This window comes from Marmota flaviventris, chromosome 6, assembly GCF_047511675.1.
Source record: "Marmota flaviventris isolate mMarFla1 chromosome 6, mMarFla1.hap1, whole genome shotgun sequence".
NCBI lineage: Eukaryota > Metazoa > Chordata > Mammalia > Rodentia > Sciuridae > Marmota > Marmota flaviventris.
The window spans coordinates 115,417,704-115,441,448 of NC_092503.1; the positions used below are offsets into that span (position 1 = coordinate 115,417,704).

Consider the following 23,745-nt stretch of genomic DNA (forward strand, 5'->3'; position numbering starts at 1 on the left):
TCTCCCCGGACTCACCTCTCTGTGGAGGAGCACCTGCCATGCAGGTCCCCACAGGAGAGGACATAAAGACATGCTAGTGGGGCTGTGTGAGGGCCTGGGTTTCATCTCCAGCACCATTGAGGAAAAGAAAAAAAGACATACTGGTGCTCGCCAGCAGACACTGTGCTTTCCCCATGAGCAGTGTTCCTGTGTGTCTTGGGGAATCCATCTGACCCTGTGCAGTAAGAGCCGTCACTGTAATCTCCCCAGGAACCATACAGGAAATGAGACTCCAGGGGCCAGTCACTGGCCTGTGGTTGGCTTGTGATCCACTTGTGTGGGGTCCCCATGGTTCTGGCCACTGTCATCCCCAGCCCTGGAGTTGTGACCCACCTGTGAGTGAGGCATCACTAATACTCTAGGGCCCAGGAGAATAAAACCCAGGGGATGGGGATGGGGCTCGGGCTCGGTGGCAGAGCTCTTGCCTAGCACGTGTGAGGCACTAGGTTTGATCCTCAGCACCACATAAAAATAAATACATAAAAGGTATTGTGTCTATATACAACCAAAAAAATGTTAAAAAAAAAAAAAAAACCCAGGGGACAGTGAGTAGTCAGTGGCCCCCAACTCCCAGCCACATTATCTGAAAGTTCTTCATTGTTCTTTGGTGGAAAGAACACAAACTAACAGACACTAAATCCTGCTTCTGTCTCGACTGTACACCTGGCTGCTCTGGGATGCTGCGCAGATGGCCCATCTTCTCTGCCTGGTGCCTCACCTCTGGGCGGGGCTCCTGCTGGCTGCCCACCTACCCTACAGCTTGTCTAGGGACCCAGACATGGTCTGCGTGGTCTGACTCGCTGGGCCCCTTCCCTCACCTTCAGCAGCCACCTGCTGTGTTCCCACTGTGTCCCCGTGACTTTACGTGCATGACAGCATTTAATCCTCATTCCTCAAGCAGGGGCTTTGAGAAGATTGCTTTCAATCCCTTGTTTTTCTGATGTGCTTGATTACTACTATGGCAACAACATAATTTTATTTTCTTTTTTTAAACTTGATATATATAATATTTCAGCCTTATTATGTGTTAAATTGAGATTTGTGGGTGGGCCTGGGAACCCCATCAAAATTTATAGCTCTATTTCTTTGGAAAAATTGCTTTCAGGCATCACACAACCAATTACAAGGGAAGTTTGGAACTCCACCAGTTAGTAAGTTGGGTCCACTGTCCTGTTTGCATTGTTCCCTAATTAGTTTGTGGAGGGATAGTTAATCTCCCTGGTGAGACAATAAATTTCTTAAGGGCAGGCAGTACATCTCGCACGGATCCCCCATCACACCCAGCAGGTGCCCAGCTCAAGAATATATCAACACATTCTTGTTTCTCCAGATTTCTCCAAAACCCAACTGCCTGTCTGCCTCAAAGAAATGGGTGCTGATGGCAGTCACCTGGGGTGCCCCTGGTGGTCATTGACTCATATACTGTCAAACTTGATGACTCCTAAATGAGGCCCAGGTTCGTCTGTTCCAGGTTCATTAATTTTTTCTAGAACTTAGTGTATGTTAACACTGTGCTGGGTGTTTTACATTTGTTAATGTATTTAACCTTCATAGAAATATTTTAAGGGGCTGGGGGCAGTAGCTGAGTGGCAGAGTGCTTGCCTAGCATGTGTGAGGCACTGGTTCGATCCTCAGCACCACATTAAAAACAAAACAAAAAAAAATCATAAATTAATAAAAAAAAGATATTGTGTGTTCCTCTACAAATAAAAAAAAATTAAAAGAAATATTTTATTTTCAGTATTCTCATTCTTCAGATGACCAGAGAGGTTAAGCAATTTGCCTAAGGTCATAGAACTGTTGAAAGTTTAAACTGAGATTCAAACTCAGGCAGCCTGGCTCCAGGACCCGAGCTCTCAACCATTGCACCCTTGTCTGTGAAAGACTAGGATAAAACCTTTCCTGTCACCTGGAAATGCTCTCCATAAGGGCACAGCACTGCATTTTCACCAGCTTCATACCGTGTGATCTGTGTCAAATCCTTGGGCAACAGACAAGGTAGATACATTTTTTAGCACATACTAAATATTCTACCAAATTCAAACAGTATGGAAAAGTCAAAAAATAAAGTAAATGATTCTCAAAGTTCTTCCATCAAAGTTAAGATCTTGGTTGACATATTGGATTCTATGGACGCTCCTCCATGAGTACACGTGTACGTTGGGTGACATGGGAACTCCTTCCAGATGCATTGACAAGTGAGGAAACCACACCTTAGGAAATTGTATGCTTTGTCCTCTACAGAGCTAACAGGTTCAGGGTTGGGATTTTGGTCCTGTTTGGAATTTTCAGTTTATGGTAAACTCTGAAAGTAAAGCGCACATTTATCTTTTGACCCCGTTCCTCCTATTTAGACACTTTCCTCCCAGGATCCAGTCCTAGTGCTGAGCTGAGAGGGCTGCCACAGCCAAGGCTGTGTTAACTTTCCTGGAAATTGTGCCTACTGAAGAAGAGACTCCGGGTGCGTGGTGGGTTGGGGTACTTATGCAGATGTCAGTAAAGCTCACTAAAAGCCGCTGTTGAGCTTCTACTTGGACCAAGTCCCCTGGCCCTGTGAAATCTCAGCTGAGGTGGTGTCCTTTGAGGAAGCACAGTGATTACAAATGCAGCTCAGTTGTGGTGATGCTGTTCCAAAGCCACCTTGTCTTTTCCTGTTGAGCAGCATCTCCAGTTGTCTTAAAGAAGTCCAGGGGAAATGGAATCTAGTGGCTGGGGAGAGAGGCGCTCATTACCTCCCCCCAGCCAGCTTCCTTCCTGCAGATACTTTGGTCTTAGGATTGGTATCTACTTCTGCTGAAAATGAAATCATATATTCAACTCTCAGGCTGTGTTAGTGAAAATGAACTCTAATGTGATTAGATATTAATGCAGCGTAATGGAGGATCGGTAGTAAATTGAGACCTTCTGATCTTATTACTCCACAAATGCTCCCTCCTACTCAGGCTGCTGCCCTGCCCAGAGCCCTGAACCCCAGCAAGCCTGGGGCAGGGAGAAAAGAGCTGCGGGAGGGGAGAAGGTGAGAAGCGGGGGCTGGGAGCCAGGCTGCTCTGAGGCCCTAACCACGACAGCCAGCCTCACTTCTCCCTGAGCCCCTTCCTCTCTGCACTGCACAGGGGGAGGGCGGCCCCACCTGTGGAGGACCTAGAGTTCCCAAATGTAAAGTCTTACCTTAAATCCTGCATCACTAGGAGATAGACAGGCATAGGGCTGGAAAGCCAAGAACAAGATCTCCATGCGGTCTACTCTGCTCCTACCCGCCACCCCATAATCCTCTCTTGAAATGATGACTTAAACCCAGTAACAGTGGCTGTAACTTGTGTTGGTTGTTCCCTTTCCTGGTCTGGGAGGCAGGTGGGTGCCATCAGCTTCCTTTAGGGAGAGGGATGGGACACTTAGTTCAAAGTGGCAGCCAGGCCTGTGGAACCCCAGGACCTCGCACACCTCCCGGCCCGCAGGCTTGTCAGAGTCTCCTGCCAAGAAATGGGCAAGAACGCAAGCTCTGGGGATGTCAGGTGGCATCACCTTCGTGTATGAATAATGGTGTTTTCACAAGGAGAGCGATTTTTCTTACTCTGTTTTTAGAAAACTGCTTTCAGAGGCGCAGCCTTTGCACACAGGATGGTAACGACTTTTTAATGACCTTAAGAGGACTGGTGTCCAGGCAGCAGTGAATCAATCTCAGTGGGAGGCTGGTAGTGAGAGGGAAGATGGAACACCTGAAACAAGAGGGGAAAACAAACTGCAAATACATATATTTCCTTTGCTAGCGTTCCTTGGTAATTAGACAATTACAGGAAACAGCTTCGCGGCAGCTGGCATTTCCACTGTGTGAACGGAGGAGGGATGGCAACGACTGTGAACTCCTCACGTTTATTATAGAAAATATTATTGGAGTTTACGGTCGTGGGTGCCTCGTGTTCCTCCAGCGCATTCTGATGAGCTGCTGGGCACTAGCCAGAGCCAAGTTCCTCCTCTCCGAGTTTGTTTGGGGCCTGCTCCGCTAGCTTTTAAAGGAGTGGCCCTGCCCAGGCTGATCAGAGCAGAGTTGCCTTTAAAATACTGGGTTTGCTTCTGAGAGCTCCCAGAGCCAGGCCAGGCTTTGGAAATGGGAAAGCTGCAGGCCTGGGGAGCCCCGCCTTCCCCCAGGTGCCCTCTATGGCACCATAGTGAGTGGTCTGCTGCTCCAAGCCCAAGTTCTGGGCTTGCCCACCCCTGCTCTGCTGCCCTGCTGTGCAACTCTCCTCCTGGAACCTTGAGGACCTGCCCCCACACACACACATCCGATGAGTTGCCCTGGTCATTCTGCCCACAGCCCTCTGGGTCACCATCCCATCCTATTTTATGGATGAGGAAATGTATTTTATGAGCTCCCGTCACCCTAATTGTGTTTATATTTTGCTATACTCTTGTCCCATCAGACATGGCCTACACTTGGTGTTCATTTTTAGAGGGCTTTATAAAAATCCTAAGTGCCAATCTCAGGATATGGGGTGCCCTCTTTGATGAGATGTTGGTCTGAGTGGGGCACTGTATGTTCCTGCCTCTCGACTGCCACCCTTCCTACAACCCCCACCCTTCCTACTGCACAAGCACCCAGGCTGGGAGGCCCCCCTCATGGACAGGGCCACCAGCATGGGTCAGTTGCACCGTGTAACCAGGCCGACGGTTGTGTCTGCTCTCGCAGGTCCTGGCAGTCGGTGACTTTTGAAAGGCAGCCTGCCTCCTTCATCCGAATCGTTGGAACACACAACACAGCAAATGAGGTAAGGGCCTCTTTCCATGAGCAGCGTCGTGCCCTCTTGTGATGTCCGGTAAGTGGTGCACCGAGCTGAGGGGAACCATTGGCTTTGCCTGCTAATGGCCTGCTGTCCCCACAGCTCGGTGCAGAAGAAAGCCCCGCTCTGGCCCACGGGGCTGTTGTGATCGCGCCTAGCTGTGCCTTCACTAGCAAACGAAGCCAGCACCTACTGCTCTGCTTATTCCTCCCGCCCCCATGCAGAACCCACCATCACAGAGCCCTGGAGAGGTCAGGCGGCCTGTCCCTCCTCTCAGAGTCCTCAGCCCTGCAGATGATGGGGTTCGTAGGGGCCCTTAGCAGTCTTGAGTGTGGTGTCCAGAATATGGATGTGCTGTTCGCATCATGTGCTTATTTCTCACTTTGAAGTCCTCGTCCCACATGTGGTGTGCCCCACTGAAGGGACTGCTGGTCAAAGACGTGACATGTAAGGGGTAGCAATGTGGAAATTCAGGAGGTAAATGAGAAAGAAGCACGAAAGTGGGAATGATCCTAGTTTCCCTCTATTGTGCACCTTTCTCAGTCTCAGTTCTGGTGGCTTCGTGGGTGTCCACCAGAGCAGTGGCCTGGGGCCCCATGCCTGGGCCTGGTGCTCCATGCCTGGGCCTGGTGCTCTGCAGCACCACCTTAAAGTCTTCGTTGTTTTGACCTTTGAGTCCTGTTTTGTGGAGCCCTAGAGGTCAGTGGAGCGAGCGCCCAGGGCTCTCCTACTCCACCTCCTGCCACTTCTCGCCTTCCCAGGCCTGGCTCTCAGCCACAAGCTCCCTGGGCCCTGGCATGGGTGCTGGAGGGCTGGGGTCTGGTGATTCCTAGTGCTAGTCACTGGATAGGGCCCTGGACACCTCGAGGGGCTGCGATGGTCTGAGGGCGTTCCCGCGGAGCAAGTAGCAAATACAAGGATGGCAGGGTAATCGAGGCTGGAAGAGGGTGGTCACTTTTCCTGCCTTTTGAACACAAGGCTCTACATTTTCTTCTTGCAACTGGCCCTGCCTGTTTACAGAGCTGGCCTAGCTCATGCATTGTGTTTGTGGAATCAGGATTTTCCCAGAGCTTGTTTACAGGCTCCTCTCTGCAGGAAACACACTGTGGCTATGGATCATTTTTATTAAAAAAAAGTGGGGGGGGGCACCAAAATTAACCTAAACTATTGCATTATATTTATTTATTTATTTATTTATTTGGGTACTGGGGTTTGAACCCAGGAGCTCTTAACCATTGAGCTATATACCTCCCCAGTCCTTTTTATTTTTTTATTTTGAGACACAGTCTAGCTAAGTAGCCAAAGCTGGCCTCAGAACTTGCAATCCTCCTGACTAAGCCTCCTGAGTTTCTTGGAGTACAGGACACGTTTCCTACAGTTAAAATATACTGGCTTTTAAGAATGCTTTGAAGTGCCAGACACACCTCAGGTTTTTTTCTCTTTAAAACAAACCTGAAAATTATAGTAGTAAACTAATTGTTATTTTTAAAAGCAAAAATCAAAAATTCTAAACATCAAGTCATAAAAGCACTTTTTCTTACTTTGTGATGTAACAAAAGTAAATTTTTAATCTACATTTTAATATAAATTTGATTCCTAACCAATAATATTGTAATAATTCTGCCAATAAATTTCCAGTTTTTCTTACTATTTAAGCTACATTAATTATGTGTTACTTACTAAATTTGAGAAAAACTGAAATTTATTTTTACAGGTAACATATTGAACTATTAAAATTAAAATTAAATATTTTTCATTTGCAATCTTTACTTTTAGTATAATACACTTTATAATACACATAATTCACTTTATGGCCTAGCCAGGGCCTCTTCCAGGCCTGAACTCAGTCCCAGCCTCATCACCTCTGGGACCAAAGGAATGAAAAAAGAACCTTGAACATTTTATTTCAAAGCTGTTCTTGATGGAGAATATCTTCCTAGACAAGGCTCTAAAGTTGGCATGCAAAACCTCTTTTCCATGAGGAATTTCCCAAAAATATCCAGGACCCTGGTCCCTTGGGTGAAGATGATGCCAATCAGTTTACATGGCTGGCCAGCAGGCACTAGTGACATGGCGGTCCGTCTCATAAGGCTGATGAGTAACTTGCTCATTGCCTTATTGAATCAGTTATTGATCAGGAAAATAAAGCCTCAACATGGTGTTTCCAACTGGAAATCATAAAATATATGATGAACAGGACCATAAGAGAAGATCCATAAGCTGCACCATCCTCAGAGCACACAGGAGGACACAAGGTCCACACCGTCCTCAGAGTACACAGGAGGACATGATAAAGTTGGTTTCCCAGGGTGTCAGGGATGTAGCTATCTGTAGCTGTTCCGAGGTTCTGGGACATCCTTTGGAAGAAGCAGTGTCACCTGCCTTAGAGAAGCAGCAGCCCAGAGGTAGAAGGGATGGGCTGCTTCCTGCGAAGGAGGATGCGTCTGGCAGGCTGGGCAGGACTCCTGGGAAACAGTGCTAGAGGAAAACTGAGATGCCCGACAGGAAGGTGCTCACTGCCGCATGGGCACAGCCAGGGAAAGGACACTAGGGTGTGAGTCCAGTACAGTCCCGATGTGTAGTTCCATGGGAGCAGAACTGTGCCATCAGAAATAGGGGTCCAAGCACCTCTTTCTCACTGCGGGGGGTGGCCTGGAGGGCAGGGTTGCGGGCTTTCCGCAGTCTGTCTCCACTTGGTTGCCAGGCGATGCCAGTGGCTCTTAGCCCGGGCCGCGGGAGCAGAACATGTCAGCGGGGCCTGAGCAGCAGATGTTCGTTTCTCCCAGCTCCACCGGCTGGAAGTGTGAGGTCAGAGTGTCGGCAAGGTCTGGCACTTCAAGGGGGTCCTCTTCCTGTCCCCACCCTCACTGGCCTTCCTTGGCGAAGGTACTCAGAGTATGATGAATTCCCACCGCCCTTTTCCTTCATGTAAGGACACTGGTTCCATCAAGGGGCTCCACCCTCGTCATCTCATCTAAACCTGACCACCCCAAAGTTTCTGCCTTCTACTACCAGTCCACTGGGGATTAGGGTTTCAGCGGTGTGTCTGGGGGACCCAGAAACGCAGTCAGTTGTTGCGGCTGTCATTTCAGGCAGAGCCAGGACTTGTTCCCTTTTAGCTACTGGGTGTTTGTGAACCCAGAGGCTTCGTGCAAATTGCCAGGAATATAGAGGGAGTTGAGAGGTGAAACTGTGTGTAAAAGACGAGCCGTTTGCCACGTCCCCAGGTAGGTCTGCTTGCTGCAGACACTGTAGTGGTGGGGTGGTGCGGGGAGCCCTGCGTGGAGTGCTTCTGGGAGTGGAAGAGCTTTCAAGGAGGTGGGAGCTGTTTCCACAAAAGGTAGAAAGTGGCCCAGAGAGAGTGTCAATGGCCAGAGCTGCCTGCTCTTCAGAGAGACCATGGCCAGGAGCCCAGGGAGTTGACCTCCGTGACCTCCCGCCATCCGGGTGCTATTGGAGTAGCAGAGGGCACATGCCCAGCCATGAGTGGAACCGGCTTCCGAGCCCAGACGGCCTGGGCTCTTGCCCACCATGGGTCGTGCCCGTCTTGCTCTGGTGGGCCAGGCCTCCTGCCTCCAGAGGGGCTGGCATCTGTGGGCTCCACGGTTTTCCCCTTTTCCCTTCATCAGCTGGCTCTCGGGCATCAGCAAGCGGCCTGGCGGGCTGTGGAGGCCCAGGCTTCTCCATCACCTGTTTCGCAGGCTCTGATTCCTGCAGCTTCCCGGCCTCTCCTCTGGGAAGCGCGCGTCTGCTGCTGGCATCTGTCTCTCATCTTCTGTCGTGAGCACCACAGCAATGAGTTCATTAGGTTTTTTAGCTTCGTTTATGACTTCTGTCAATAGAGTCCCTAATGCTGGCCTCTGAAGACGCCCACCCCCCTGCTCCCGTGTGCTTGGCGCTGCCCTCGTCATTTACTCAGCTCTCACACCTCTTGCCTGTCATCTCCCGCCAGTGTGTCTTCCTGTCTCTTTGCCCTGCAGTCTCCTGCATGGGGCTGGTTCTCATGTGCCTGCTGCTCCTCTCTTTGGCCTTGCATGGTCTCTCCACATCTTCTCTGCCCACTCTCGGGGCTGCCCTTGTCTCCCCTGTGCCTGGCACTAGATGGCAGACCTGTCAGCTTGTCCTCGAGCTCATCCACGGTCCCCTTCAGTTGGTCACCTGATTCCCCAGTGCCTGCTGCTACCAAGCTCACTCCTGGCTATTCCTTGGCCACTTTTTGGTGGTCTCAGTGGCTACTTCAGCAAGCTTGTGTGCATTCGTGGTCATCCCCTTGCCTCCATGGCTGATTGTCTCTGAGCTGCCTGTGGGAGGCAGACATCACTCCCCTTCCTAAACCTCTCTTGTCTGGAAAAGGTCAGACACTGGGCCTTGTCACTTTCCCTGCAGCATCAGGGCAGACCTCAGTTCCAGCTGGCGAGTGCGACAGAGCAGGCCTGGCATCTCCCATCATCCACTCCCCCTCATCTGGTGACCTTAGCACATAACGGAGGTGCACACCTGCATCCTCGAATCCACGGAATTCAAACAAGATCCAGTCTGGGGCCTTGTGAAGATGGTCAGTGGTATTAAAAGTGATAGAAGTGGCGTCTGTTTCTTGTTATGGCTTTATGAAGCCCTGAGTTTGAGAGAAAGTTTCAGAGTGATTTTTCAGTAGACAGGGAGCTGAGGGTTGACAGGACCACAGGAAGAGCGAGCTCTGTGGCACAGAAACGGGCTCCTGCCACAGGACCGCGGGAAGGCGTCCGCCAAGTCAGTAGCAGAAACTGAGGAAGGCATTGATGGGTTGCACCGGCTCTCTCAGTTCCCCTGTGCTCATTGGACTCATGTGGCAAGAGGAAAGCTGTGTCAAGGTCACCTTTGCATCTTCCACAGCTAGCATGGTGCCCGGCATGTGTAAGAGTAGAGTACCTGTGAGCCATGCAAACGGAATAATCTGTTCAGCCATCTCTGCTCCACCCAGTCAGTCAAACAGGAAAAAAGGGAAAGATTTAGTAAAATAACTAGTCGTTACCAAGTGGCCATGGCATTCCAAGACAGCCTTCGTGATCATACTGAAGATTTCCTGAACCCAGAAACCAAAAACTTCTATAAATGAAAAAATGTGAGTCCCAAGCATTCAGCATCTCTTAGGTTAGGACCCTTATCATAAAATAATAATGACCTGAAACGACAGTACCGGTGGCTAGCGTTGACTGAGCACTGATCTCAGGCCAGGCCCTGCTCCATGCCCTGTGTCCTCATCACATTATTTAACACTCACATGTTCAGGAGGTTCTGCCCAGCCTCCTCCTAAAGGTGAGAAAGCTCCGGGGAGCAGCGGGCAGCTGTCACCCGTCCAGGAGTGTGGCTAGGCCCAGACCTCTTGAGAGGTTTGGTGTGCCCAATATACCTGAACAAACGTGTGTCACCTTCTGAATACAGGCCTGAGCACTTCCACTCCTGTGCGTCCTCTGAACGAATTCTCGCGCAGGTCAGGTTACAAATGAGTACACCACAGCAGGGTTCACAGCAGACCCTGGGGCACCTCCCAGTCATCCGTCCACAGAAGAAGGGGAAAATAAAGCACAGTGCGTCCCACAGTGGATGATGACCCAAGTGGGTGAATGGCAGACCGTCTGGAAGGACAGCGGAGAACGTGAATAGTCAGATCACATTCATCTGGGTGTGGTGGTGCCCACCTGTAATCCCAGCAGTGCCAGAGGCTGAGGCAGGAGGATCACAAGTTTAAGTGCAGACTCAGCAATTCACTGAGACCCTGCCTCTAAAACAAAAAATAAATAAAAATGGCTGTGGATGTGGTCCAGTGGTTAAGCACCCCAGGGTTCAATCCCTGTTAACAAAAACAAAAAGAGGTTATATTATAGAAACTTCCAAACCCGTCCCTGTTAACCCGCGCGTTTGCACATGGGGAACTGCTAAGAAGAAAAGACAAGGGGGGCCCCTGGCTCAGGCAGAATGGCAGCTCCCTCGGGTGGGGCTTGCAACTGGGGCACGTGGAGGCCCTGCTTCTTGACCCGGGTGGTGTTTGTGTCAGTGTTCATGGCATAATCGTTCAACAAACTTTCAGTGTAGAGTTTTCACAGTGAAAAATTTTGGTTTTAAGCAAAAAAGAAACCTTGATTAGGAAACTGAAGCTGAGAAATGCTAACTAATCTGTGCAAGGGCACCTGCCATTGAGTGTCAGAACCAGGATTCAAATCCAGGCAGGCTGGCTCTCAACACCCCGGCTGCTGCGTCTCCCAGGAAAGCCTGGAAAAGAACAGGGGCAGAAGTGTGCCCTGCTGTGCCCTGGCCCACAACTCAGCCGCAGACTTGGCGAGTAGGGAGCTCCCTGGGCTCACACTGCACAGGAGCCCATTTTAGGTCAGAGGGGACACTGGGAACCGAACCGCCCTTCCCACAGGGATTGCAGCCTCACTCCCTGGTGGACGTCACCTCCAGGAGGTGACATCTCAAATGGCTGTGCCCAGTTGATGGTGAGGGGTGAAGTGCGTGGGGTGAGCTGCAGCCACCACAGCTCCTTCAGGTGCAGGCTGGCCCCAAAGCAGGGGGTCTGTAAAATGCATCCAGGGGACATGGCCCTTGGGGTTGGGTCTACATGAATGAGACCAGGTTGTGGAGGGTCCAGGAGGGTGGGATGCAGATGACATTGCAGCTTGCTGCCTGCCATGTGAGGAATGGTAATGGACCTGTGAGCTTGTCGCAGGAGGCCTGCGCGAGGAGCACCGGCAGGACAGAAAGTCTGTGAGTGGCTGCTGGAGCTGCCCTCCAGGACCACTCAGCTCAGAGCCTCTGAGTGAAGCAGGATTTATTTACAGGCTTCTGTCAGGCCAGTGAGTGGCTCTGGGCTCCCAGTGCCATCCTCGTTCCCATAGCAACATGTGGCTCTGATGGAAAAAAAAAAAATAGGGAAACAGATTCCGTTTAAAAAAAAAAAAACCTAAACTAAATGCTCCTTCCTGGCCTGGTGGTGATTCTCGTCCAGACCCTCTCCCAGAGCTGACCTCGCCCACCTGGCTCCCCAGGACTTCGCCTGGAGTCTCCTCCAGAGGGCATTGATCTAGGCCCAGAAGGTGCCTCAGGGCACCCACTTGCTCCCCAGGCCAGAGCTCCCAGAGGGGCAGCAGCAGGGGTGAAGCAGACAGCCCAGTGGCTGAGCTGCAGAGAGAAGCAGCCCAACCCTGAGACCGCTGGTCTGCAGCGGGGACGGCCCAGTCTTGAGGCTCCACTGCTGCCCAGGGGAGCACCTGGCCCTCCATAGTGTCCTGTCCAGGGGCTAGGGAAGAGCTGCGCATGGGGAAACCTGCTCGGGCACAGGAATAACCCAGACACACCCAGGCTGGAGATGGCACTGTGGACCGCCTGTGCTTATGTGCCAGAACAGGGTGCAGGGCCAGAGAAGGTGACACAGGAATGCCTGCAGGGAGCAGGGCATGGGGACTGTTGGGCCCAGTGGTAGACCCCTGTGAGCTTGCGTGATAGTCCCAGCAGGAGGTTCTGACTGGGTCCCACACCACATGACAGCATTTTTTGCAGGGGTTGGGGGGAAGACTAGGGCATTGATCCAGGGTGCTCTACCACTATATCCCCAGCCCTTTTTATTTTTATAAAAAGGGTCTCGCTAAGTTGCCCAGACTGGCCTCCAACTTGCAACCCTCCTGCTTCTGCCTCATCAAGTCCCTGGGGTGACCAGTGTGTGCTCCCATGCCCAGCTATACTGCAGTGCTAGAGGGCAGAGACTGTGTTGTGGCATCTTTGTGTCTCTAACACCTACCCCAAGGCCTGGCACACAGTTGCCCCTTCACGCATCAGACCAGGGCCAGAGCTTTGGTGCAGGATTCTGTATAAAGTAAGCCCTGGGGAATCACCCGTGGCCACCCAGAGCTGGAGGACAGGGAGAGCTGAAGGAGGTTGCACCAAAGCTGTTCCTCTGTCCTTGGAGAACTGAATGTGGAGTTGGTGAGAAAGTCGGAAGCTTTAGTTGCATGAAAATATAGGGCAGGGGAGGAGCCTTGGGATGAGTGATCCAAACCAAAACACGGATTTAAGGATTACACAGGCTGGTAGTGATCAAGGCCAGGTGGCTCAGAGAGTCCGAAGGGAGGGCCTGGAAGGGAGCTCTGCACAGGGGGAGGGGGCTGGTGAGGTGGGAGGAGAAGGGAGGGAGCCACTGCAGCGGCTGCCAGCCCTCAGGGTGCCAGCCTCTGCTCCCACCCATGCCACCAGGTCACTTCACCTCCCTGCCTCACAGGACACTTGCCTTTAAGGACAATGAACTGGATGTTAGAGGTTCCCTCTTGGTGATTTAGGAAGAAGAACAGAAAAATATTTCATTTCTTTCACAATTTTAAAAGAAGACCTTTTTTATGGGCATAGTTCTGCTTAAGCTTCTCTTATGAAAGAGTTTATCGGGGAAATAGGAAACGTGGTGACACTGAACACATGTCATTGTTTCAAAGGCTGCACAATTTGTGGATGTGTCATGTGGGGCAGTTTCATTCTGCATGCTCCACAGCCTGGAAGGAAGTGTCCACAGACCTGGGCAAGTGAGTGCCAGGAGCCATAAAGCCATGGGATAAATGGAAACTTCCAGCTCCTGAGGATGACCACAAACAGTGTCCCCATGCTGAGCCGGCAGTTTGGAGAGAGGACAGAAATCTCCAGGCAGCTGGAGCTCTTTGAGACAAAAGGCACCTGTGGAGCATGGTCAGCTGAGGTGAAGAACTGCCTGGGGTGGGGCCCCATGACCTGAGCTGTCACTGGGGTGAGAACAGGGCCACAGCTGGGCCTTCTTGGTGCCTGTTCAGTGGGAAGGAGCCTTGGCAAGGCCACATCTGCCAAGTGGGTTATTCAGGTCTCCCAGAAACCAGGGAACAAGACTTTCTTTGTTTCTTAGTAGAGTTTTTCATTTTGTTTTGTTGTGTTGTTTAATAAAAAAAATAGAAAAATACCTCTACCACCTTGTGGGCAAATTAATTAAGATAAAAGAGCGACTCACTCTCCCTGGAACAAAGGAGTGCACAGGCATTTAAAACCACACGCCGAAATACAGGCTACCTAGGGAAGGCTTGTCCCCAGAACTTTATCTGTGGATATGGGAAAGTGGCATGGAAGGAAACTATTGTCATGTATGAGCTTTGTCACCCAGAAATTCACTTCCACACCTAGTAGGGATAAGTACTTGAGCAAAAATATTTGGGTTCCATTAATAATACAGGAAGGTTTTGCTCCTGGTTTGAAAATGTCTTCTCATGAAATGATTCCTTAACTAGAAACAGGGTGTGGGGCTCCTCAGATGCACATGTAAAACCAAGGCTTATAAAAAGAGATGCTTTGTTGGGAGGGCTTGGTCTTCCTCTAAAAAGGAACAAAAATAAAACATCTATGCAGTCTGAGTCTGGACGGGTTTCTAACTCTTTCATAAGAGAAGCTTAAGCAGAACTATGTCCATCCCAGCCTCTGCCCTGGGATGAGGAGAGGCCCCGGTAGTTGTCTTCACGAGTCTGGTAAATGGCTGCTCTGATGCCACCACCCGAGCCTCATGGAGGGAACCAGTCTTCAGGGAATGGATGTCGGAAGCTGTGGCCTTGTGTCTGACTTATGGGCAACCATTGAGAGGTAGGTATCTATTTTATAAAGACATGTTGCCTTATAAATGTAAGCTGAAAGCTTGGTTCAGAAATCCTATTTGTATTGGTTGGCATGAAAGCAGGCTACGGCAGTTCCTCAGGAGAGACCTGGGAAGCAAGGCAGAGTCATTGATCAACATTTATTAAATTTTCCCAATTTCTGCTACAGTTCACAGTACTCTTAGGCCAATTTGGGAAAATTAGCAGATGCTTCTTCTCCTAAAAACCTTGAAGATATGTCAAGCAGATAGTGTTTGGGGATTCCCTCTAATGAAAGGCGACAGGCAGTAGCCAGCTGAGGAATGAGCCTGATGGCCAGGAAGGGGCCGGGCATTTGCATACATCCTGGCCGGGGTTTGTGGAGAAAAGAACACCCTGGACTGTTTCCACACGTCCAGGATTACAGCTCCCAGAGAGCAGGGCAAAGTGATAATAAACAGCAGCTACCAAAGGACGCCCAGATTGTGACTAAGGCTGTGTCAGATTCATACACACGACTACATTGCAAATTAGCCGGCTCCTCTCAGGGGATAGATCCAGAGGCCATTGAAGATGGTTCAGCGAAGGTGCCCCTTTGTGAGCAGCGGCAATCAAACAGGCTAATGGGATGCATGATTGCCGAAAAGGGGAGCGAAAATGATGCGGCGGCCGCAGTAATGGCTTTGCATAAATCAGAAGCGCGTCTCTGCCCTGTATGCCTCATTCACTTTTGGTCACATCCTTTCCAAGGGGTATTGCAGTCTCGGGAAGGTTCAGAAGGAAGAAATTGAACCACACGAGCTTCTGAGTGGAAAGAGGCCTGGGACCCAGCTGATTGGCCCACAGGGAGGCCCATGGGAACCTGTGGGAAGAAGGGCTGAGGAGCGCGGGGTGGGGCATGATTCCAGGTCCCCTCCCTCCCCAAGGTAATGACAGTCTGCTCAGGCCATCAGTGCCCTCCTCCAGCCTCCAAGAAAAGAGCAGAGGCATCAGGACTCCTTCCTTTCTGCACCTCTGTGTGGGGCAGGAGCAGCCTGGGCCCAGCTGGGATAGCCCAGCCTCCCATGAAGGAGCTAGCTCCCTACCACAAGCCCGCTGGTCACTCCCACTCCAAGAGAAGAGGGCCCAGACCACCCCCCAGTCCTCCTCTGGTGGCCAGTTGTGAATCTCATGGTCCCAGGGGAAGGAGGCCCTGTCCTGCACAGGACACCGAGGAAGAAGGATACCACAGTGTCCACTGAGCATCTGCTGCGGTCAGCCCTGGCTGGCGTTGACCACACTGTTGCCGCATGTGGCTCCAGACGATGGACTTCATTAGCAACAGAGATGACTGAGCCAGGCGCACCTCCACGGGGGTGGCAGAGAGCCGTGCTGAGCCCCCATTGTGGCCTGGAAGCCCCTCTTTGCCCTCTGTCTAGAAGGCCACTCCCTCCTGTCTGCTCGCAGCTCCTCAGGCCCAGGCTGGGCCCTCCTCTAGGCTTTCCGAGCCTCCCTTCCAGGCAGAGTCTGCCCGTCTACCTGTGCTGTCAGAATGGTGGTGGGAGGCAGGGTTGATGCTGTGGAAAGTTCCAGGCTTTGGTGCTGCCCAGCCCTGAGGGTGAATGAATCCCAGCTTCCCGCTGTAGGCAGAAGAGCTAATGCGCTGGCACAGAGGTGCCTCTGCCGGCCCTGCCCGTGTCCCTAAGATCCTGACCTTGGGCTCATGTGTTGGACACGCCTGGTTAGAGCTGGTGCCCAGCAAGGTCACTGGAGGGTAAAACAGCAAATCCAGCGAAGGGTGGAGGACCCTGAGTGACCGCAGTGTGGCGGCCGCCACATCTTCCCCAGCAGCCGCCAATCCCTGGTCCCTGTGGACCCTTTTCCTTCCTTTATCAGTCCTTAGTGAGTCTGTTATCAAGTTCTGTGTTGTTTTTCTTTAAAAATGACTCCTTCCTCCTGGTTGTAAGCTGTGCTTCACTTCAGGGGATTTCAGAGTGTAAAGGTCTGTCATCTACTTTCTTTAAACACTTGTATTATTTGAATTTGTCACCACAATCGTGCATTTCTTTTGCAGTTTTTTTAAATGTGAGAAATGGTGCTTCTCCAGAGCCCTTGAGCTGGCTCCTGCCTGTTCTGGGCTGTGCCCTTCCCCTCCTGTCCATCCCCTGCCCCCTCCTGTCCATCCCCTGCCCCCTCCTGTCCATCCTCACCTCCCGCGCCCTCTGCTCCGGAGCCCTCTGTCATTGTCCTTTGGCTCAAGAGCCCAGAGTGGCTCATCTGCACCAAAGGCAGTGGGGGTTGCAGGTCACAGACTGGAATGCAGCTCTGATGCCCAATGGCTGTACCTGGGCCACAGCACGCAGGGGACTGTTGGGGCCAGTATGGCCTGGGACTTTCCAGGGTACCCTTAACTTGGATGGAAGATCCTGTCATGAGCTTGTGGTGTCTGAAAGACGAATAGTTGTGATTTCTGTGGAAGAAGGACCTGCAGGAACACACAGAACCAGCTGTGGGGGCTCCCGTCGTTGTTCCCAGGTATATTGGGAATCGGCACCATTTGCATTATTATTTGAAGACGGGTTGTTGGAGGGCTCAACACAGGGTGCGGTTCGCAGCACTCAACAGTAGATGAGAGGAATTTGTCTGGAAATGGGGATAACAGTGGGACGAGAGTAATGACCAGAACCAGGCCATCGGCCTCTTTCAGGTCTCCCCCCGGGCAGCTGGTCTCCCCAGGCCCTCCCCAGCATGAGTGGAGCAGGCACCCGCCCTGCGTGATGTATGGGGACCGTCCTTGGAAAAGAAGCACATTGTACAGGATAAGCCACCAGGCCATCCTGAGACCTTTTTATTTCTCAGTGCAGGGTTTTTATTGATTTGTTTATTCCTGGGCAAGACCCTGAGCTGCAGCGTGGACAATGAAGCTTGGTCCTTGAGGGTGATGGGAAGTGACAGATCAGGGGCCAGAGGCTGGAGAGGGGCGGCCACGGGCAGGAGGCACCTGGATGCTTGGGGCGTCTGGGGAAGAGCTCACCTGGCTCATCTGGACAGTCACAGTCCTGGAGAGGAGGCAAGAGCGAGAGGAGAGGGGACCATTCAGCAGGAGAGGGCACAGAGAAGAGGTGACAAGGAGGAGGCCCATGTATGTCAACTCAGGGATCAGTGTCAGCAGCACAGCGGCACAGCCTCCAGAGGTGTTGACAGGACTGAGCGTGCGGATTACACAGCAGGACGGGCTGGACGGAGTGCCCCCCTGGCGAGGGGCCGCAGTCCAGGCAGCCCTTCTGGAACCCTCCTTCACGGGCGCTGGGCTCAGGGGGTGCCTGGTCGTCTTGCAGAAGGGAATGGGGTATGCATCCAGCTTGGAAGCTGTAGTGTGCGGCGAGGATGCTCCTCAGAGCCTGCCCCGTCCCCTGCCTGGCAGAGGTGTGTTCCTAAAGCAGGAGGGACTAAGAGTCAACCCAGAGACCCTCCTTTTCTGCAGAAGCTTAAGAACGCAAAGCTGGTAGAGGAGGACAGGTCAGTCCTGGCCACCCAGAGGGAGGTCTTCAGATTCCCCCTGCTCAGCCCAGGCAGTGCTGTGCCCCAGAGAGCCTGCAGATCTCCACGTAGGCCCCCGGCTGACCCTGGCCCTGCTGGCACTTGACAGATGTGGGCCCACAGCTGGACCAGAAGTGGACTTTTGCACCAAGGGAAGGGAGGAAGGGGAGAAAAGGTGCTAACCGGATGCGGCCACCAGCACTGGGGAGCAGTAAGGGTCCTCAGGAGGCCCTCTGTCCTCGTGACCAGCCTTTAAGGAGAGGAAGCAGTTCACCTAGGAGAGGACAGCCGCTGCCAGAGGGAGAGGGCGGACCCGGAAATGCGCAGGCTCAGGGAGGCTTCGTGGCCGAGCCTGGAATGTGAAATTCAGAACAGTGGTCACTAAATGAGTTGAAGCCAGAGTGTGCAAAAGCCAGTTGATTTGGGAAGGAAAGCACAGCATTTACATCCTCACATAGTTCCACAGCAGACAGCATGCGTGTCTCCCTCTGTGGACATGGCTCTCCAGCAGAAGGGCGCACATGTTCCGGCTCCCGCTGGGCAGGACTGGCGCTCCCCTGGGAGAGCACCGCCAGCCCTGCCCACCAGGCTCCTCCCGAGCCCCTTGTCTGCACCTCTTCAGGAGCATGGGGGTGTCCAGCCGGCCCTATCCTGCCCCTGTGTGGGCTCTTACCACAAGCACAGTCACCAACCACCAGCAAATCCAGAGCCCCGGGAAGCAGGCCCTGGGAAGGGAATGGAGATGAAGCTGCTGGGTGGGCTGGGGAGGCCCAGCAGTGTGGCCCGCCGCACGGCTCCATGGGACCTGTTGCTCGTGGCTGTCCACGTAGGCGCCCACCTGCCAGGCCTCCATGCACATCTCCACAGCCAGCTGCCCACCTGCCCTGGCCTTGGCATTTGCACCCAGAATCAGTGACAGTTTGCAAGTCACATCTCCCCCACCGCGTTAGGCCCTCTTCACTGTCCCCGACCCCTGTCTCCTCACTTTGTTGGTTAGATCTCCTCAGACACCACTCAGAGATCTGAGGTCTCCTCCCCGAGGCCTCTGTCCCTCTCCAGACCCTCCCCTCATGTGGACTCTTCTCAGCCCGAGTCCTCTACTTCCCTCCAGGTCCTGCCTGGACGTTTAAGAAGAACTACACCCGCGGCCGAGCTGCTCCCGAGTGCTGTGGGGCTATGGCCTCAGACACAGTGTCTGCACGGCCCCCAGGAGAGCTTGGAAGAAAGTATGACATGTTGAGCGTGTTAGATTGAGATGTAGATTAAGTGTTTCACCACAGGTTTAAAAATAGTTTTGTAAGTATGAGAAAAATAAACATAAGATGGAAGATGTGGATTGACTAAATATCAGGAACTATTTGAAGACATGATTTGATAAAATAGATTTAAAGTAAGTTGAATAAAGCACACAAAAATCTGATAGTAATTATGGAAAAGTTTTATCCGTGGATTTTAGCCAGTGAATCCTGAGAATATTTTCATAATTCTGGAAAAATTCCAGCTGCATTAAAATAATTCACTCATGTGGACCCTTCAGAGGCTCTGAATTCAGAGCTCTAAGCCAGGCCACCTATGGGGTTCCAGGACACCTCAGAGCCCAGTGACATGACAGGCTGTACCTCATCCCATGCCTGAGCTGGCAAGAGGGAGCCTGGGTGCCTGGGTGGCGCTCCTGGGTGAGTGGGCACGCAGGGCTGCCTTCGCAGGGTAGCAGAGACGCCCAGACTGTGAATTCAGGTGCGCCCTCAGCAGGTTCAGAAAACACACCTTTGAAATTGATTCCCTTAAGACTGCAGCCTGCACCCTGGGTGGTCGATCTGACCACCACAACTGAAGAGGGTGGGATTCCTGCCCCTCAGAGCTCGATGGGCACTGGGAAGTGGAGCCCAGAAAGATCCGGCTGATGGACAGCAGAGAGGATTTTCCGTGCGAGGCTGGGCTGGGGGCAGCCTTCCTGGCTAGGCCTCTGATGGGGCTCCTCGACTCCCCCCAGCCCACCCTTCAGCGGTCACTGCCTGTTCAGTGCCAGGCATGTCGGGGTCTCTCTGGAGCCAGGGGCCGGGGCTCCCCACTCGCCCAGCATGTTCAGCGTGTGCCGTGTGCACAGGGGCCAGCAGCACTGACCCGGGGCTCCATGGTGCTTCCAGTCAGACCCACTGCAGGTGGGCAGCCTTTTCCTGGCTTCTGGAGGGGGTCACCTACCCTCAACCAGGTGGCCTGCTCCTCGGTGAGGCATTTGTGCCAGGCCAGGCCAGGCCAGGCAGGGTCGGAGTCCATCCCTAGCACAGCTGCCCGCGGGCCTCGCTCAGCCCTTGTAGGCCTTGCCAGGGTTCCCAGGTCCTCTCCAGGGGTGATCCCTGCTGGCTCTCTTGTTACCACAGCCTGTGGGGGGAGATTTCCCATCCATGCTGCTCACCCTGCAAAAAGTGTGCCCTCAGTGTGTTCAAAGTCGTGTGGTCACCACCACAATCCACACCTGCTGACTGGACCCGGCCACCACCTCAATGGTAAATTAATTAAAAGGGAGAAAAAGCCAGGCGCAGTGGCACACGCCTGTAATCCCAGCCTTAGAGGCTGAGGCAGGAGGATCTCGAGTTCAAACCCAGCCTCAGCAATTTAGCGAGGCCCTAAGCAACTCAGTGAGGCCCTGTCTAAATGAGACAAAAAGAAGCGGTGCAGTCTGGGGATGTGTGTGGCTCAGTGGCAAGTTGCCCTGGGTTAACTCCCTAGCACCCCCCCAAATTAAAAATAAACAAAAGGAGAAAGAGCCCATGAGACAAAAACCACCCAAACGTGGTCATCCTGTGAGAACATTCTGCAGGAACCTGGGTCACAGTGTCCATGACTTTGGTACCTGACTGGTCAGGTGCGTCCAGGGTCTCCTAGTTGCTGCTTGGTGTCTGTGCAGGACTGCCCCTGGCAGCCCGGGGTCCCCGGCCAACCCCTCACTCACCAACTCCTTTCCTCTCCTCACCCAGGTGTTCCACTGTGTCCACTTTGAGTGTCCGGAGCAGCAGAGCATCCAGAAGGAGGAAGGCAGCGAAGAATCAGGGACAACGGATGACAGCCTGGCCAGTCAACAGCTTGACCCTCACGCCCTGCGAGCCCCCAGTGGCGGCTCGCTGCCCCCCAGCCCAGGCTCCAGCTCGCGCTCACCCAACCGGCAGCACCAATAAAGGAGGCAGCAGACATGGTGTGACTGGGTGGGCCTGGGCGGCAAAGGAGGTGTCCCCCGGGCACGGTGTTTGTGGACTGCCCTCTCCACGTCCAGGGAGGAGCAGGCTTGGCTGCAAACTCGGACACAGAACAGGCTTCCTCCCAAGGACAGCAGGGCCCGCTTTGTTCTCCTCAATTTGTCCAAATCAGGCTAGTCTCCAGGGGGAGAAATGGGTCTTCAATCTTCATCAAGTCCACCATTAAAACCCTACCTCTCTAATCTAACCCAGGCAGAGGGACAGAAGGAAGTGACACTCAGGCCCCAGCCCACTGCAGAAACGGCAGCGGACCGGAACAGAAGAGAAGGCACTAGGCCCTGCTGGCCCAGAGCGCCCTGTAGGATTGGGTCCCCTGGGACACCGGCCCTGGAGGCTGGTGTGCCCTCTAGCTCCTCTCCTCCGCTGACTCCTAGCTTTCCTCATCTCTGTGAGGCGCTCCAACAGCAGATGGCTTTTCTGATCCCTCTACAGTCATTTCCCTCCCTTGGTTTTGAACGGTTTCGGGGCAGGGCAGAGACTGTTGTCCGTCCGTCTCCTGAATGAGATGCAGAGGCATCTCGTGGTGACACCTGGTCTCACAAGGTAAAGCCTCTGAAGACGTTCAACAAAATACACAGTGAGCACATCAGTCTGTGGACATTCGAGTCAATAATCGTTCAGGTTGCTCAGTTATTAACCTGTCATTCCTGAAATGTATCCTGCCTTTAAGCTTCGGCGGCTGACGAGGAAATAGTTACTATGCCAGCTGCTAATTTAACACTCAGAAGTCTGTGGACAAACATGCCAATTTCTGGTGGGCTTGGCTCGGGTGGCCGAGCATCGGGAGCACAGACCTGCGTCTCTGCAGCCTCGTTGTGCTGCTGTGTTTTCCCCACACTACAGCACATTGGGCATTGGAAAAGGTATTTCTCAGAAACTTCTCTCCTAATCGTCCCGGGAGGATCTCATACGACTACGACAGCTCCATCTGGCTTTCTGTCACCAGTGGTTTCCTTTCCAGTGCTGGTGACCCCTGGTGATGTACACAGATGATCATCTGCAGTTCCGCTTCTCTCCAGATGCTCTGCGTCCGGGCTGTCAGCTCTGGCCTGAGAGCCTCCCTGGCAGTGTGGCGAGCCACTGAGCTGCCCGGTGGTCCCCAGGTGCCCAGCACACCCTGGGAGCCTGCTTAGAGGAGTGGGGCAGGCCTGAGGGCTTCCTTTCCAGTGTCTGAAAGACATTTGGGGTGTAGAAAGGCTGAAAGGGTCAGCGCCTGTTCCTCCCGTTCAGCTTGGTTCTGAGTCCACACTGAATGGTGAGGTAGTGTCCAAGTGCAGGGCTGGGATGAGGTCATCTTTCTGTGGGAACACAGGCCAGCAGGAAACAGAGGGTCATCTAGGTGGGAGAGGTGGTCCTGGGGGAGAGGCGCCCGTCAGCAGATCTCTGCCTGCTTCTCCGCTCCGCTGTGGGCCGAGTGGGACCCCCTCCGGGTGCCCAGCATGTCCATGTGACAGGCTCCTTGGAGGGGTGCCCGCCATGGTGGGGCGCTGCCACCTCTGTCAGCATCCAGCCTGCAGTGGCCAGTTGGCACCCAAGCCCCCGCCCGCCCAGCAGTCCTTCCACGCTGTTTGTCCCCTGCCCCCTGGGACAGAGGGGCCAGGTCAGTCCGAGGGGCGCAGAGGCACATGTCTCAGGTAGAAGGGGCCCCAGGTGACTGGGCTAGTGACAGCTGAGAACCCACCACTGCCAAGTGTCTCCCCTGCAGGTGCCAGCAGCTCCCGCCACATCCTAGAGGCCACACCTGTGGTTTCCCAGGCCATGGCTGGCCTCTGTCCTCTCTGCTGGGACTTCCTCGCCTGCCAGAGCTCTTCCCGCCTCCCCCAGCACCTTAGGTGCCTCCTTTACCAGGGCTGAGGGGAGGACGGGGTGGCACTGGCAACAGGTGGCCAGAGTGCTCTGCGGGCGACTCTCCTACCCTGGCCCCATCTGTGGCCCTGGAAAGCCTCCTCGGGTGCCAGGAGGACACTGGCCTCAGCAGGCTGGAGGAGCCCTCCGTCCCTCGAAGGTCTTCTGATTGGAGCAGGAGGTTCTCCTCATATCCATCTGGCCCAGGGGCCACAGTCGAGGTGTGTCACACCACACAGGCCTGCGGCGTCTCCCGTCCAGGGACGAGGGAGCAGCCAGGAAGGAGTCTGGCCTGGACATCTCCAGGGCTTGGCGGGCCCCAGGGAGAGCTTGTCTCTGCCGCCACCTGGGTCAAAACGGCCAAACCTTGGAGCCAGGTGTGCTGCTGGGCTGAGGCAGGGACGTCTGCCCAGCAGGGCCCTGGGCCGCCTCCAGGAGCCTGTGCCAGCGGGGATCTCAGCCAAGCACGGGGGGCAGCACAGCAGATGAGGTTCCGAGGCCCCCCACACCTGGGAGCCTCAAGGCAACCGAGCAACGTTAGTGCAGCCAGGTGGGATCTGGTTAGAGGAGTGGCCAGGGAGACAGACACCTGGTGGCCACGACCTCTGCCCTGTACCATGATGCTTCTCGGGATCACGCAAGGACACCTCTGCCCCTCTCAAGAGATGAGTCACTGCCAAAACCCCCTGCCCTCCTCCTCCTCTT

At 53.4% G+C, this 23,745-nt stretch overlaps 1 protein-coding gene across 1 annotated transcript in view; it reads left to right on the forward strand.

Moving 5' to 3' along the window:
* Positions 1-21,784, forward strand: part of Btbd9 (BTB domain containing 9) — a 402,739-nt gene extending 380,955 nt beyond the window's left edge. Inside the window, exons 10-11 of the mRNA XM_027943588.2 lie at positions 4,724-4,802; positions 20,920-21,784. Of these exons, the coding sequence (XP_027799389.2) occupies positions 4,724-4,802; positions 20,920-21,117 (277 nt within the window). The 3' untranslated portion in view covers positions 21,118-21,784. The remainder of the gene's footprint in view (positions 1-4,723; positions 4,803-20,919) is intronic.
* Positions 21,785-23,745: the final 1,961 nt, after the last annotated feature.